Here is a 13844-nt window from a genome sequence, read left to right on the forward strand (position 1 = left end):
CCTTTCAACGTCGACCAGTCGTGCTTTTATAAAACCAACCAAACGTTTCTCGTAAATCAACCGATGAGTAGAAAGAGAGACAGAGAAAAGTAGCGCCTCTATCGTTTTTATCAATCTGAAACATAATTTTTTCGTGTAACACCTATATCATATACGTCTTTTGACCTGTCGTATGTCTTATCAGTTGCCTGTTTAAAGTCATCCGAACTTTTTCCACGAAATTTCTATAAAGAATATTTTTCAATGCCGTTTAACAAGAAAAGAAAAGAAAAGAAAAGAAAAGAAAAGAAAAAAAAAGAAGAAGAAGAAAGAGAAAAATGATTTAGTGCTTGATATTTTCGGCAACGTAAATCGGGATCATATCGCGAACGGAGATTAACTCGAGTGATATTTTTCGAAACCAATTTCGACGACCCCTCTGCTGTCAAGCCCATCATTTTTAGAAACGACCACAGAGAATTTTTTATATTATCTCGACGTCATGTAAAACGTAACGGACTTCAAAATTAAATGAAATATCAAACATATTTTTTCATATTTTCACGTTACACGTTGGAATATGTAAATATAATTTTTTCCTTTTTCTCCACAAGTTATTTCGATTGTCTATATTTTGATAAACAGCAAGACGATTTAGAGGACAATGGTAAGATAAACGGTGCAAATGTTCGCTTGACATCTGTCTAATTCGTATTGCCATAAGATATTGTAGCGCACCCATTTGCAGCTATTCAGATCCCGTTACGGAGCATAACTCATACCCGAATTGGAAGATTAATCATAGGTGCGCAAATACGTGAAATAGGAGTATATACCTCCCTCTCTCTCTCTCTCTCCCTCTCTCTCCCTCTCTCTCCCTCTCTCTCTCTCTCTCTCTCTCTCTCTCTCTCTCTCTCTCTTATTCTCTTACTCTCTGTCTGACTACCCGTCTGTCTCTCATTTGCTTCAATGAAAACCTCATATTCTGCTCCCGTTCACACAGAACGCTTAGCATATACCTCCTATAGAGGTAATTCGAATAATGGTGGCATCGATATCACTTTAACTTCTTGAGTCCTCAAGTAGGAAATTTCTTGAAATCGCTTTAACGACATTGAAACGTCGCGTAGGAAGATAAGAACATTAAAAAAAATTCAATGACATCGAACCAAAGTATCCAAGATCATAACTCTCTCGTAAAGACAAGCTTCCAAGTCAAGATAAGAAAAACGCTGCGTCAGAAGGAAGGAAAAGATTTCTTGTCATGAAAGAAAAAGAGAGAGAGAGAGAGAGAGAGAGAAAGGGGGGGAAAGGAGAGAGAGAAAGTGGACTCGAAGCTCATTCTTTCATCCTTTTAACTTTACTTTCATGAAGAAACATTTTCTCCAAAGAATAATATTCAAATTTCTCAACACAAAGAACCGTATATTTTTATAAAAATTGAATAAGCACGGTAAACCGTAGATGTACAAAGATTGAAGAACTCATCTTGTAATCGATCGTTCAGAATATTTCTTTAGAAACTATCTATAATATTTCGATTAATACTTCCCTTACTTCGTTCTAGGTCTCGCTGATATTAAAAGCATTTCTTGAATATTTCATAACGTGTAGCAAGTGCATCACTGAAGTCTGCATATTTTTAATTCCTTGAAATACGCTTGAAATCGATCCCTTTCTTCACCTTTTATATAGATGTTAAAGATCTTGAAATAATAACCGTTCATTGATTTTCAATATATCGCACTTATCGACGATTGAGAGAGAAAAAGGGAGGGGGAAAAAAAATAGCAAGAGATATTCAATAGACCGTATTCATTAGGAAGGAATGAGAAGACTAAAATTAAACGAAGTTTTCTTTCTGCGTAACATATACAGAATCCTTCTCGCAGATCTTCGATCTGCCATTTCATTATTCGACGATTGACGTCATTCAACTCGTGAAAGAACAATTACGTAGCTCTCGAAATTGACGATTAATCATAAGTGTCTGATCGTCATCGACCGATGATAAGAGGTATGATGGTTCTGCAGAACTTTCAAGTAGGTTCTTTCGATAAACGAGTAAAGTAGAAAATCAGAACGAAAGATCGAGATCGACAGGAGGGCGGGGTAGGGGGGGAGGAAGGGCTGACCCTATTATTTATTCCTTGACAAACTCTCTTCGAAGGAGAGCTTAGGCAAGGAAGCGTTTCATTTAAATAATTTCATGCGCGAGTACGCTTCACCCTCGTGACTCGGAAAGCACCAAGGAATAGAGAGAAACAGAGATAGAAAGAGAGAAAGAGAAAGAGGGAGAGAGAGAGATTCCTTCACAGAGTAAAAGCAGAGTGTGTTCGTTTGACATTCATTTAGTTCATGGAGTAGTAGGCGACAGCCATTTAGGCATTGGCCTTCGTAAAATCCCTTTCTGTCTCTATATCTCTCTTTCTTTTTCTTTCTTAAAGAAAGAGCGAAAGGTTAATCGTCGGAAAATGAGCTGATGGTTCTCCTCGTATTTTTTACTCGAACGCATTCTGAAATTATAATCACATTGAAGATATTCCTCCTTTCTTATTCTTTAATCATGTTCAGGCTGTAAGAAACGAGATACAGAAGAGGTTACCCAAGGAATGGTCCGAAGAGGAGATCTCTCAACTCACGGAACTTTGGGAACAATTGAGAGAGGATGAAGGTAATTACGATCTTTTATTTTTTCCAACTTATACACTTTTTATCTTCTTTATTTCATGTGTTTATGACTTTAATATGCCTGAAGGTTTCCTTGATATTACTAATATCTACTCTTCGATTATTTTCCACCGAAACCTTTTTGTCCTCTTTTTTTTTTCATTTTTCCTTCTTTCTTTTTCTTTTTTCTCTTTAATATATATAAACATATCAATCCGATTGAAAGATTGTATATATCTATCCGATTTTTTAATTATACTTCTTTCCCTTTTTAAAAAATTATTTGATGTAAATCTATTAAATGATTTAAAACAAATCGTTTAGGAATTGTTTGAAATAATAATATTTAATTCATATCTATTTGACAGATCCAGTGGAACTTATTTACAACGGTTTAAGAATAAAACGAACAAAATTGAAGATCAAAGAAAAGCTTTTAGAATTGGGACTAGTCAAGGATCGAAAGGAACTCTATAAAAAGCGATCTAGAAAAAGTAATCACGGTGAGTTATCCTCTCTTGTCCGAAGTGGCCTCATGTTTCTTAACCCATCCCATTCCATTCGCATCTATCTTTTTTACCATACTCAAAGAAAATCCACCAGCATGGATCCAAACGGTTAATGTGATCATTGAAGACAATGTATGAGAGTGAGAAAAACAGAGAAAGAACTCCTCCCTCTCGCTCGAACGTACAAAATAGCTAAGATCAATTTTTAGAATGATCAGTTTTTTCTTTTTGTTTTTTTTTTTTTTTTCTGACGTTTAGCCTTTCTAGAAAAAGCCTATTACCGATATTACCAGCAGTGAACGAGCTTCCTACAATTTCTACTTCTCGATTCGTCATAGTCATCCATATATATATATATATATATACTTAGATAATATGTACATATAAATATTATATGTACAAACAAATTCGACGTCAATTTATAATTGAAAGAATTGACACATGATAGTTTTATTGTTAGCCGAAGAATGAAATGACCTAAATAGAAAATAAACAATATTAATAATATTTTTTTCTTCGTATTTTGCAATCAACTTATATTTAATTATTTAATCCATTTGATCTCAATTACGCAATTTCATCACATACGTAAATACGTACATACATGTATATATCCCTTTTCCTTTCCCACTCATTATTCTATCTCACGTTTCTTTCTTCTTTCACTTCAGTCTCGTAATTAATTAGCATATTTTTCTACGTTCAATGTATCGTATATATCTTATTCTATTCATTTGCTTGAAGTGCAAATGAAAATGTATCTCTGATGTTCTCCAGATCCAATACCGTCGTCGGTCTACGGCCGACGTAAAATCGAGGATCAATTAATTACCAAGCTTATAGTTTCTCTCTTTCCCTTTCTCTTTCTCTTTTTCTTTCTCTCTCTCTCTCTCTTACACACACACACACACACACATACGCCCTCTCTCTTTTTTTCTTTTATATATCTTTTTTTTTTATCCTAGATGCATATATATATATATATATATATATAGCGAAAGGTTCGCGGTTCGGTCATTTTAATTTTCCGCAAAAGTCTATCTTTTTCTCTCTTTCTTTCACTCTACCATCGAAAACGAATCTCCTTATTCATTGTATTATAGATATCTGATGGAAATATTTTATAAAACGATGGAATATTTCATCAACGAATGTATATATATATAGTGAATTTCACGAAAGATAAAGATTTTTATAACGATGAAAATTTTGATCAGCGTTGATCGAATATCCTTTATATTCGACGTACTATCCATTTACAACCGTAATACAACTTATTTGGTTTCCAATTTTCAATTCTTTTTTTCCTTTTTTTTTTCTTTCTTTTTTCTTTTTTCTTTTTTTTTTCTTTGTTTTGTATGTTTTAAAGCTTTCAACGAGATTATTCCTGATACGAGGCGTTCACCCTCGTTACGTATTCATCGATTTCATTTTATCTTTTCGAACGTGACGCTCACAGTTATATATTCCACAAATTTTGCAGTAGAAATATAACGAAATTAAAATTCACCGCATACTCCTTGTCGCAATTATACCCTCGTCGTGCGTTCTTATCCGCTCCATGGACTGCAGCTGCGAAATTCTCTCTCTTTTTCTCTGTCTTTTTCTCCCCCCTCCTCCGTTCTCTCTCTCTCTCTCTCTCTCTCTCTCTCTCCTTCTTTTTAACGCAACTTTTCAAGAAAATTCATCCCCCTCTCAGAGAAGCTCGTTATTTCATTTGGAGGCTCCGCAAGCATCTTTACTTTCCCGACGGATACATCGTAGAAACATTCCCGCGTATTCATTATTATTTTATATTCTAAATTTATTGGCTTGTTTCATTATTTTTATTTAAGCGAACGAGAGCTCGTCAATAACATTCGACACATTTATCATTGACATTTACAAAACTACATACTTTCAAAGAGAAGTAAAATTTAATTAAAAAAAAAGGAAAAAAAAAGGAATATGATAGAGATAGTATAAATGATTTGAAGTATTTTAAAATCGCAAATAGTTTCTTTCATTTCCTTTTTTTTTTCTTCTTTTTTTTTTTTTTTACTTTTTTTTCTATTTTTCTTACTTTTGATATGTCGAACATACATATATGGGAATTTTGTTGACATCCTGTTTAGTATCCTATTGTACATCGTGTATCGTTTAGTTATTTTTATTGCACCCTCAGGATATAGACAAATTTGTAACCAAGAGAGAAAGAGAGAAGGGGGAGAGAGAGAAGGGGAGCGGAGAGGGAGATTCGGCAGCTCAATAAACATGTTCTCTCGTTTAACATTGGACTATTTCAACAATAAAACACGTGTAACGTTATATGTTCGACTTCAAAACGAATACGTTCGTCCGATTCGATATTCACGATATGCATGCACCTTGATGGCTTTTTAACCGTTTTAAATATTGACGAAATAGTGACAAAATGATATTTGTTTTCCTACCGTCACGTCGCAACGAAAGCTCCCATAGCTCGTGCTTGAATTTTCGCGGAATACAAATCTTATTATTTAATATCGAAGAACGCGCAAGAAGTGCAGTACCACTGCACTTCTCCTCTTACTCTTACTCTCGTGCCAATAACATTCTTTTCTTTCTTTCTTTCTTTCTTCTTTCCTTTCCTCCTTCCTTCCTGCTATCCGTTATGGCACTACATGGTATTTCATATTTATCGTGGATATTGTTTTTCCTTCTCTTACCTTATTTGTATTCAATGCATTACAATGTATCCTATCCTAGATATATAAGATCGAGAGATGAAGTGTAACGGACGGCTTTGTCTCGTATCGAATGGAAAACGTTAAAACATTTTGTAGAACGTTTGAGTGGGCATCATAATTGTTCCACACGCGCAATCGATCTCGATAACGTGGAACGCGCGAGAATGAAAGTGTCATTCTGTCCAGAGTTGATGGCTTCTATTCTGGATAGGCAATTTGACAAATTTCATTAACAATTCGAGAATACAGAATACAGAATAGAAAATATAGTGATTCGCAAAATCATATATATATGTTTACATTCGTAATTATTATTTTTTTTTTTTTTTTTTATTTATTTATTTTTTGTTTTCTCTTCTTTCTTTTTTCTTTTTAATGACGACATTTATTATTTGCAAGTAATAAGAATATTCTGTAAGGGCAGGGTTACTTCTATCGAAGTATATTGCATTTGCTTTAAAAATTTTCAGATTTTAAAGTTTATAATATGAAATCAAATTGAAAAATTGGAATAATATTGAATGATTCGAAAGAAATTAAATATTTAAATAACTAAATTAATATTTCGCAAAAGAAGATCATATGAAATCTAATTAAATGAGTAGAACGAATAACAATATGATTAGCATTCACATATATATATTTAAATTGTAACCATTTAATTGAAATTATAACTACATACGTATGTAATGTTTTTACACATAAAACGAAAGAAAACGACGAAATTGTATTAGAACGTTGAAAAACGATAGAAGCAAGTCGTGCGTTTTAGGATTCGCCAATGAACAGAGGATGATAGTACCTTGAAAAAGGTTTTATATCGTTTTTCCACGTGTTGTTGTGCGCAAAGGAAAATCGTCGTGGGAAACACAGTCTGGCAGTAATTCTGACGAGGAGGATCGGGACTCCGAGGAAGAAAGTACAAAATCCTCGGGGCGTAACGACGTGGCTCGAAGTAAACCAACGAAAAAGAGAACGACGACGACGACTACTACTACGACGACGACGACGAAGACGAGGACGAGGATGACGAAGCAAGGAGAAAGGTCGAGAAAGAAGCGAGACCAGAAGACGTTCCTTTACACGGATGCACAATTATCTGGACTCTTGAAGGACGTCATCGAAGGAAGTAAGTAAAGAGTTACTTCTCTCTTTCTTTCTCTTTCTTTCTCTCTATCTCTCTCTCTCTCTCTCTCTTTCTTTCTTTTTCTCTTTCTCTCTCTCTCTCTCTCTCTCTCTCTCTCTTTCTTTCTTTTTCTCTTTCTCTCTCTCTCTCTCTCTCTCTCTCTCTCTCTCTTCCTTTTCACTTCGTGATTTACGATGTACCAAAGAAGAGAAAGAGATGGAAAGAAGTCAACGTCGAAAGGTTGCAAGACTAAAGCTTCGTTCTCGCGAGAAGGACAAATGTCTTCTCGTTGCAGGGACACCAACTAAGAGGGTTGAGTTGAGAAAAGGGAAAAAGGGACTCTCGGGACGAATCTTCGCCACGAAAAGCATTACTAACGTGCTATCGCTATCGGTATAGAACCAATGGAGAAATAAAAAAGCAAAATAATGGCTTGTCCCTGTGAAACACCTACTCGGTGTGCAAATGTGGGACACGTCAGATGTAATCCCATCGTCCTTTTCTCTCGTAGACTTCGAAAGCTGCTGTCGTTAGAAAACGACCCTCCTTTATTTCCTGGAGTATCGATGACGATATCTTTGTGCTTTTTGCTATGCTTCCTTGGTACTTTAACACCACTTCGTCTTTGGAAAAACGATTCCATGGCGACAACGCCGATCGAAACCTTTGGACTTTTTTTCCTCTCTTGTTTTTTTTGTTTGCTCTCCTTATTGTTTTTCCTTTTTCTTTTTTTTTTTTTCTTATCTTTTCTTTCCTTTTTTCTTTATGTTTTTTTCTTCGTTCTCGTGGAAGATACGCGTAAATATAGATAGATAGGTTGCGGGCAGGGAACGAAAGATTTATATTGAAAGGCACTAATGTCCTCGGGATAACTTTCTAAGTAAGAAATACGAACAACTTTTGATTCTTACGTCTAATTTGACGTTAGTTTTTGTACCCTCCCTTTTCTTTTCCTTTTTTTTTTCTTTTCTTTTTTTTTCTTTCTTCTTTGTTGCTTTTTGTTGCCTTTATCACTAAAGGGAAGTAAAGGAGAAGGAATGAGGATATAAATATAATTTTTCATAACACGATCGAGTTCATTGATAAGTTCGTTTCTACAACTTTCGAGTTACCTATTGCGGGAGAGGGACAATAAAGGGTCCAACAGCAATTTATTCTCCCTCATATTTCACTTACGATAGAGTGAACTTAACGTTTTACCGAGTATACCGTTCCGTGCATTTGGGAGGAAATGGTAACGCATAATAATATTCGACGAAAATGGTAGGATAAACTTAATAGTCGTTCCCGTAATGGATCTCGTGTATAAGAAATCCATGAAAATGTTTTGTCATAAATCAGATATGAAGGAGTCATTGGAATGGATCAAGGAATCCTTAGAAGATGCTTTGGAAGATCGGGATGAGGAAAGCTCAGAAGGAATCCCCTTGGTACCATTGACAGATTATTCATCAAATGCAATGAATTCGACTAGTTTTCAAAAATTACTACGCGCCATGGGCATAGTACCACCAGCGGACGAACAGGAAATCTATTGGCGAATTCCATCGAATATGCTCTCATCTACCATACGAAAACGATGTGTTCTTATTGCCGATTCGTTGGAAGGGAAATTCATTATCGAAGGTAATTTTTCATTTATTTTTGATTGATCGATATAATGAGAGATTTAACGAGTCTAAAGGATCCAAGTATCTCTGAATATTCATAGAATGAAATTTTCTTTTATTAAAAGTATTAATATATATATATATATATATATATATATATATTTATTTATTTATTTATTTATTTATTAAGTATCAATATATTCGATAGATACATATTTCTCGATATGAGTAAATATATTAAATAATGGATTATGACATTCATAATTGGAACTTTATTCTTCTTTTTGAAATTTCGCATTAGACATTATATAAATATTATTAAATTTTTATTATTTTTCTTCTTCGTTTTAAAAGATTCGCCTGCGAATAATATCGACAATAATAAAAATAATTCAACCGATGAAAGTGACAATGACAGCAATGAGGACGTATTCGAAAATGTAAAAAGATTTTTCGCGAATAAAGGTACGTTCAATTGTACGATCCATTCGGCATAGATTTAAAGTCATTTAAATTTTCTTCATTTCGTTAAATCTTTTTAGAACCTATACCATCGACCTCACGTGAATCGAATGTACCATCGAACATGGAAAAATCCGAAAGGTCAAATAAACGTGATATAAAAGCTGACGACACCGTCGAGCCATTGGAAGAAGAGAATGAAGAGAATCAGGAAGAAACGGAGAGTAATTTCCAAGCAATCGGTACGTACGATTTGTTGGCGCTTCGTTATGAAGGAGAAAACGAGAAAATGGTACCTTCCTGCCCTCTGTTACTGCTGACGCAAAGCTATTGGATTATTTGGGATTTATCAACGGACGAAACGTTTATTGAGAATGCCAGAAGAAAAGAAAGCTAACATTCTTTAATACAGTTTTATGTTACGAGACTCGTTCGTTCGTGCAATTTCGATTTCGGTCTATAGTTATGTAGTACAAAAAAAAAAAAATAAAAAAAGAAGAAAAAAAAGGAAACACAGAAAAGAAAAGAAAGAAGGAAAACTTCAACTTTTATTTATTTTATTTCCGACTGATTTAACGGTGCAATCTCTCTCAAGCGACCGATTTCGTAAATCTTATTAACGATTTTCAATTTTAAAGATAACTTTTTCTTTTTCTTTTTTATACACACACACACACACACACATATATATATATATACATATATATATAAATAAGGAAATTCACAATTTTAAGAAAATTCTAGGATTCTATTGATTTGGAAATACTTCACGATAAGCAATATTAATATTCTACAGATATTTATCATATTATTCCAATTATAAATTCTTGAATCCGAATATAAATTCTTTAATTTAAAATATTTAATTACGAATGATAAATCGATAATTTTATAATATATATATACTTTTTGTATGTTTAGAAAATGTAAAAAAGGTTTCTAAAGGTCGTCTTAAAGTGCTTTTGGATTCGTCTGAATCTGAAACAGAAATTGAAAAGAGAGCAAATGAATCAGGTATTTAAAGACTCGACATTTTACTTTCGTTTTAATTAATAATTAATTTAATAAATAGAAAAAAAAGAAAAATGACGCACACTATTTTATTATAGCAGACGAAGGTAAAAGAAATCGAAGTCAAAGTTCCAACGAGGAAACTCCATTGAGCAAAAGACCACGTTTATTGGATAGCGACGAAGATTCTGATGAAACGTTCAAAGTAAAAACTTCGAAAAAATCTAAAATTACTTTTATATCCGACAACGAGGAAGAGAATCCAGAAGAAATTTCGACTAACAACAAATCTACGTCCTCACGAATAATCGATAGTGAAGAGGAGGAGAGCGTGACGGAAAAAAAAGGAAATTCGAAGCCTACTCGAAAGATAATAAGCGACGACGAAGAAGACAATTAAATGTTCAAGATATAAATCTAATCAGTGTTCTAAATCAACAACGCTTTTATGTTACTATATGATCGTATAAATTTTCATATATATTATTTTTTGAAAAAAAAAAAAAAAGGATACTCGATGATAATTGGAAGATCTGCGTTAACTACCTTACCAACTCGGTAAGATAAGGTAGGTCCCTCTGCATTATTTTGAACTTTTGAATTGTTTATTCTAACCTCTTTCCTTTACCCAAGAACTTCTGTACGATCTCCTGGAGGAGTACGAATTACGATATCCCTATTACGTTGGCCTTCGAAACGAGCGATCGTTTACACCCGGGTTACACTTCAGGGTGCCAAGAAAAACAGTTCTCGAAAGGCGTCCACATTTCGCCAAGTAACGACGAAGAGAACATGCGAGCGTGGTGGTGGCGCTGCGATCGTCAATGATTATGTTTGTATATATATATATATACATACATACATACATACATACATACATACATACATACATACATACGTACATACATACATACATACATACATACATACATACATACATCATACATACATACATACATACATACATACATATACACGTAGTTTCTTGAACTCGTGTAGAGATAGCTTACTAAAGCGTATATATGTGTATATGTTTATTGAGGAGAGAGGGAAGCACAGTCGTTTAACTTCCTCGCTCGCATGTTAGCCGTGTAACCGATTGGCCAATGTGGATGACTTTACGTCTTTTGATGGGCAGGTGAGGAGTCTTGGCGAGTGTCAACGATACATACGCGTGTATCGGTACGTGATCGTATTCTAGAAACCCATCGACTTGCCTTGGCTTTAACTTTGGATTAGAAAATAATATTCGTTGGTGAACGTGCTTCGACGCGTCGACGGTGTTGGCTCCTCGTGAACACAACGTCGACGTCGACCTCGACGAACGTGTGGGACCAAAGCGTAATGTCGCCGTAAAGGACTCTGCGAGTCGCGGATACACGATCAGGCGATCATACTTCAGAAAGTAATCCTGGAATCGAGTCTGTTTATTCAGTTATCTCATTCAAATATCTCCATTCAAGGTTTCATATTTCTTCAATGGAAAACACGTACTCTTCGTCTTTCACGATATTTCGTCTTTTTCAAGAAAGAATAATACACATTTCGTCTATCTTTTTTCATTGAATCGTATCACGTAAGTAACATTACAGAATTTATTTTTCAAATAAAATAATTATTTTTGTATACAATAATATACGTATACATACATACGTACGTACATATATATATATATATATATATATATATATATATATATATAAATGGTAATATTATTGTTAAAAAATAATTTATTGTCTAAAAAAAAAAATGTATAAACGTAGTGTCAATAATAATGATAACAATTCAAATATAAATTATATATACGGAGTATATATTCTTAAACCTAACTATTTAATCTCATGATGAGTAAAATATATATACTACTCCTATGAAGGTAAACGTTAGAGAACGATAGTATCGAACGATAAAACTCCCGGAAGGACGGACGACCACGTGCATTCTAATATCAACTTCCACTTAATGGGATTGCATGAGAGATAAGGAGGTCGAGCATGTTTACGAGACGAGTCCAATCGCGGATTTAAACGTCGAGACGCGTATCCGTAGTAACGAGCGAGTATCCATTCAAGTTGGTACGCTTTGACTTCCACGTTATGTATGCGCTCCTGTTATAAGCGCGGGCTTCTTATACGGTTGTAGGTGGATGACATCCTCTCTCTTTCTCCCTACTCCTTTTTATCAAGTTTCTCGTTGCTTTCTCAAGGTCATCGTCACGCGCGCTTCCATAAATCTCGTGCGCATACGCATCCTCCTAAAGCGGACTTTATGCAAATCGAACGCATAAAAAAAAAAAATTACTTTTCATTAAATATATATACATATATATATTTATTTATTTTAATTATACTATATAGTAGTATAGATTTTTTTTTTTTTTTTTTTTTTTTTTTTTTTTTTTTTTTTTTTTTTTTTTTTAGAATTAGTTTGAGGATCAAAACACTAATAACAAATATATGTGTACAATTAGAATAATCGTTAAAATTTTTTTCGAGCTGTTATAAGATTTATAAATGTATACTTTTAATTTTTTGTATTATTAACTAAAAACAAACTAATCGTTTATACGCGTTTATTAATACTCGTTATATGATATAATTAATATATCGATTGGATTTTTATTCGAATTATTACGTTTGAAATTAATTTATAATGTTATATAGAGTTGAAAGATTTTTTTTTCTTTTTTTTTTTTTTTTTTTCTTGACATTGAATTTATTCTTTCGGCCGATAAAAAAGATAACAAAAGATGTACAAATTTATTAATTTCACAGATACATGGAAATATAATCTACAAGAGAGATAAAAATATTGTTCGTGTGAAGTTAATGTCACGTTCCTCCTCAGACGAGAGTTCAGATTCGAGCGGTGTTTACATGCGCGCCAACTGCGCGAGTCATCTGCGGATTGTCGTCTTTTCATTAGGAGCGCATGTATTTCAATAGGTTACTCTTAGGTCGTCACTGAATTCATATATATATATATATATATATATATATATATATATATATGTATATGTATATGTATGTATGTATGTATATATTTATAATACTAAGCGTAAAAATGGCGAACGGAAAGAAACATTCTCTTTAGAAATATTTTTCAATAATCGATCAGATCACTAATGTGTTTAATAATGCAATTTATTCGTATTTTATTAATATCTATATACATATATTTTTCATTAATAATTAAAATGATATTATTAAAGTTAGATATTAATTTTCGGATAATTGTCGAAGTATTACTGCATTCGAAACTGCAATACTCATTATCTGAAAAAAAGATAGAAAAATAGATAATTATATTATCATTTGTATATATTTTGGCTAAATTATTAGATATTTAATTATGATTGAATTTATTTACTGATTTAAAAGTTTCCAAGGATAATACGTAAAATGGACCGCCAGTCATTACGATTGGCTTTTGAGCACGCAATGATAAAAATAATATCAAATGTTTAACTTTCATTGTTAATTGCTTATCTTTTTCTGTGCTTTCTATTTTATCGTATATTATCATTTCCCAGTTGCATGCATAGACGGCATCGGCGATTTGTAAACTCTAAAGAGATGTGAAAATTTGAAAGATTTTAATCTATTTTTATCTATGTTTATGAATACCAACCAATGTGTAAATTTGGGTAGAGTAAAAACAAAAAATATATAATTGCACTGACAATGCCGAAAAGTATTCCATTAAACTCAATAATTTCGTTATTGATTCTGAGTCCATCTGTAATTGTGATATCATTGATTAAATCATA

The 13844-nt window shown here is 33.2% G+C and overlaps 2 protein-coding genes across 12 annotated transcripts in view; one reads left to right on the forward strand and one right to left on the reverse strand.

Moving 5' to 3' along the window:
• The window catches only part of LOC124432774 (protein timeless homolog), a 189391-nt gene that overhangs the window by 154350 nt on the left and 21197 nt on the right, over nucleotides 1-13844 (forward strand). For 8 of the 11 annotated variants that reach the window (XM_046981948.1, XM_046981949.1, XM_046981951.1 and 5 more), the window contains exons 21-28: nucleotides 2554-2653; nucleotides 3018-3152; nucleotides 6717-6995; nucleotides 8334-8618; nucleotides 8957-9067; nucleotides 9145-9306; nucleotides 9986-10078; nucleotides 10174-11651. In XM_046981948.1, the coding sequence (XP_046837904.1) occupies nucleotides 2554-2653; nucleotides 3018-3152; nucleotides 6717-6995; nucleotides 8334-8618; nucleotides 8957-9067; nucleotides 9145-9306; nucleotides 9986-10078; nucleotides 10174-10475 (1467 nt within the window). In that variant the 3' untranslated portion in view covers nucleotides 10476-11651. Of the gene's footprint in view, nucleotides 1-2553; nucleotides 2654-3017; nucleotides 3153-6716; nucleotides 6996-8333; nucleotides 8619-8956; nucleotides 9068-9144; nucleotides 9307-9985; nucleotides 10079-10173; nucleotides 11652-11951; nucleotides 12335-12849; nucleotides 13036-13844 lie in introns of those variants that run through there. The other 3 variants (XM_046981954.1, XM_046981952.1, XM_046981955.1) reach the window with 3 other exon arrangements.
• Nucleotides 13249-13844, reverse strand: part of LOC124432703 (odorant receptor 13a-like) — a 2049-nt gene continuing 1453 nt past the window's right edge. The window contains exons 5-6 of the mRNA XM_046981794.1: nucleotides 13706-13813; nucleotides 13249-13642 (exon numbers count right to left, since the gene is read on the reverse strand). Coding sequence (XP_046837750.1) covers nucleotides 13421-13642; nucleotides 13706-13813 — 330 coding nt within the window. The 3' untranslated portion in view covers nucleotides 13249-13420. The remainder of the gene's footprint in view (nucleotides 13643-13705; nucleotides 13814-13844) is intronic.

Source organism: Vespa crabro, chromosome 1, assembly GCF_910589235.1.
Source record: "Vespa crabro chromosome 1, iyVesCrab1.2, whole genome shotgun sequence".
Taxonomy (NCBI): domain Eukaryota; kingdom Metazoa; phylum Arthropoda; class Insecta; order Hymenoptera; family Vespidae; genus Vespa; species Vespa crabro.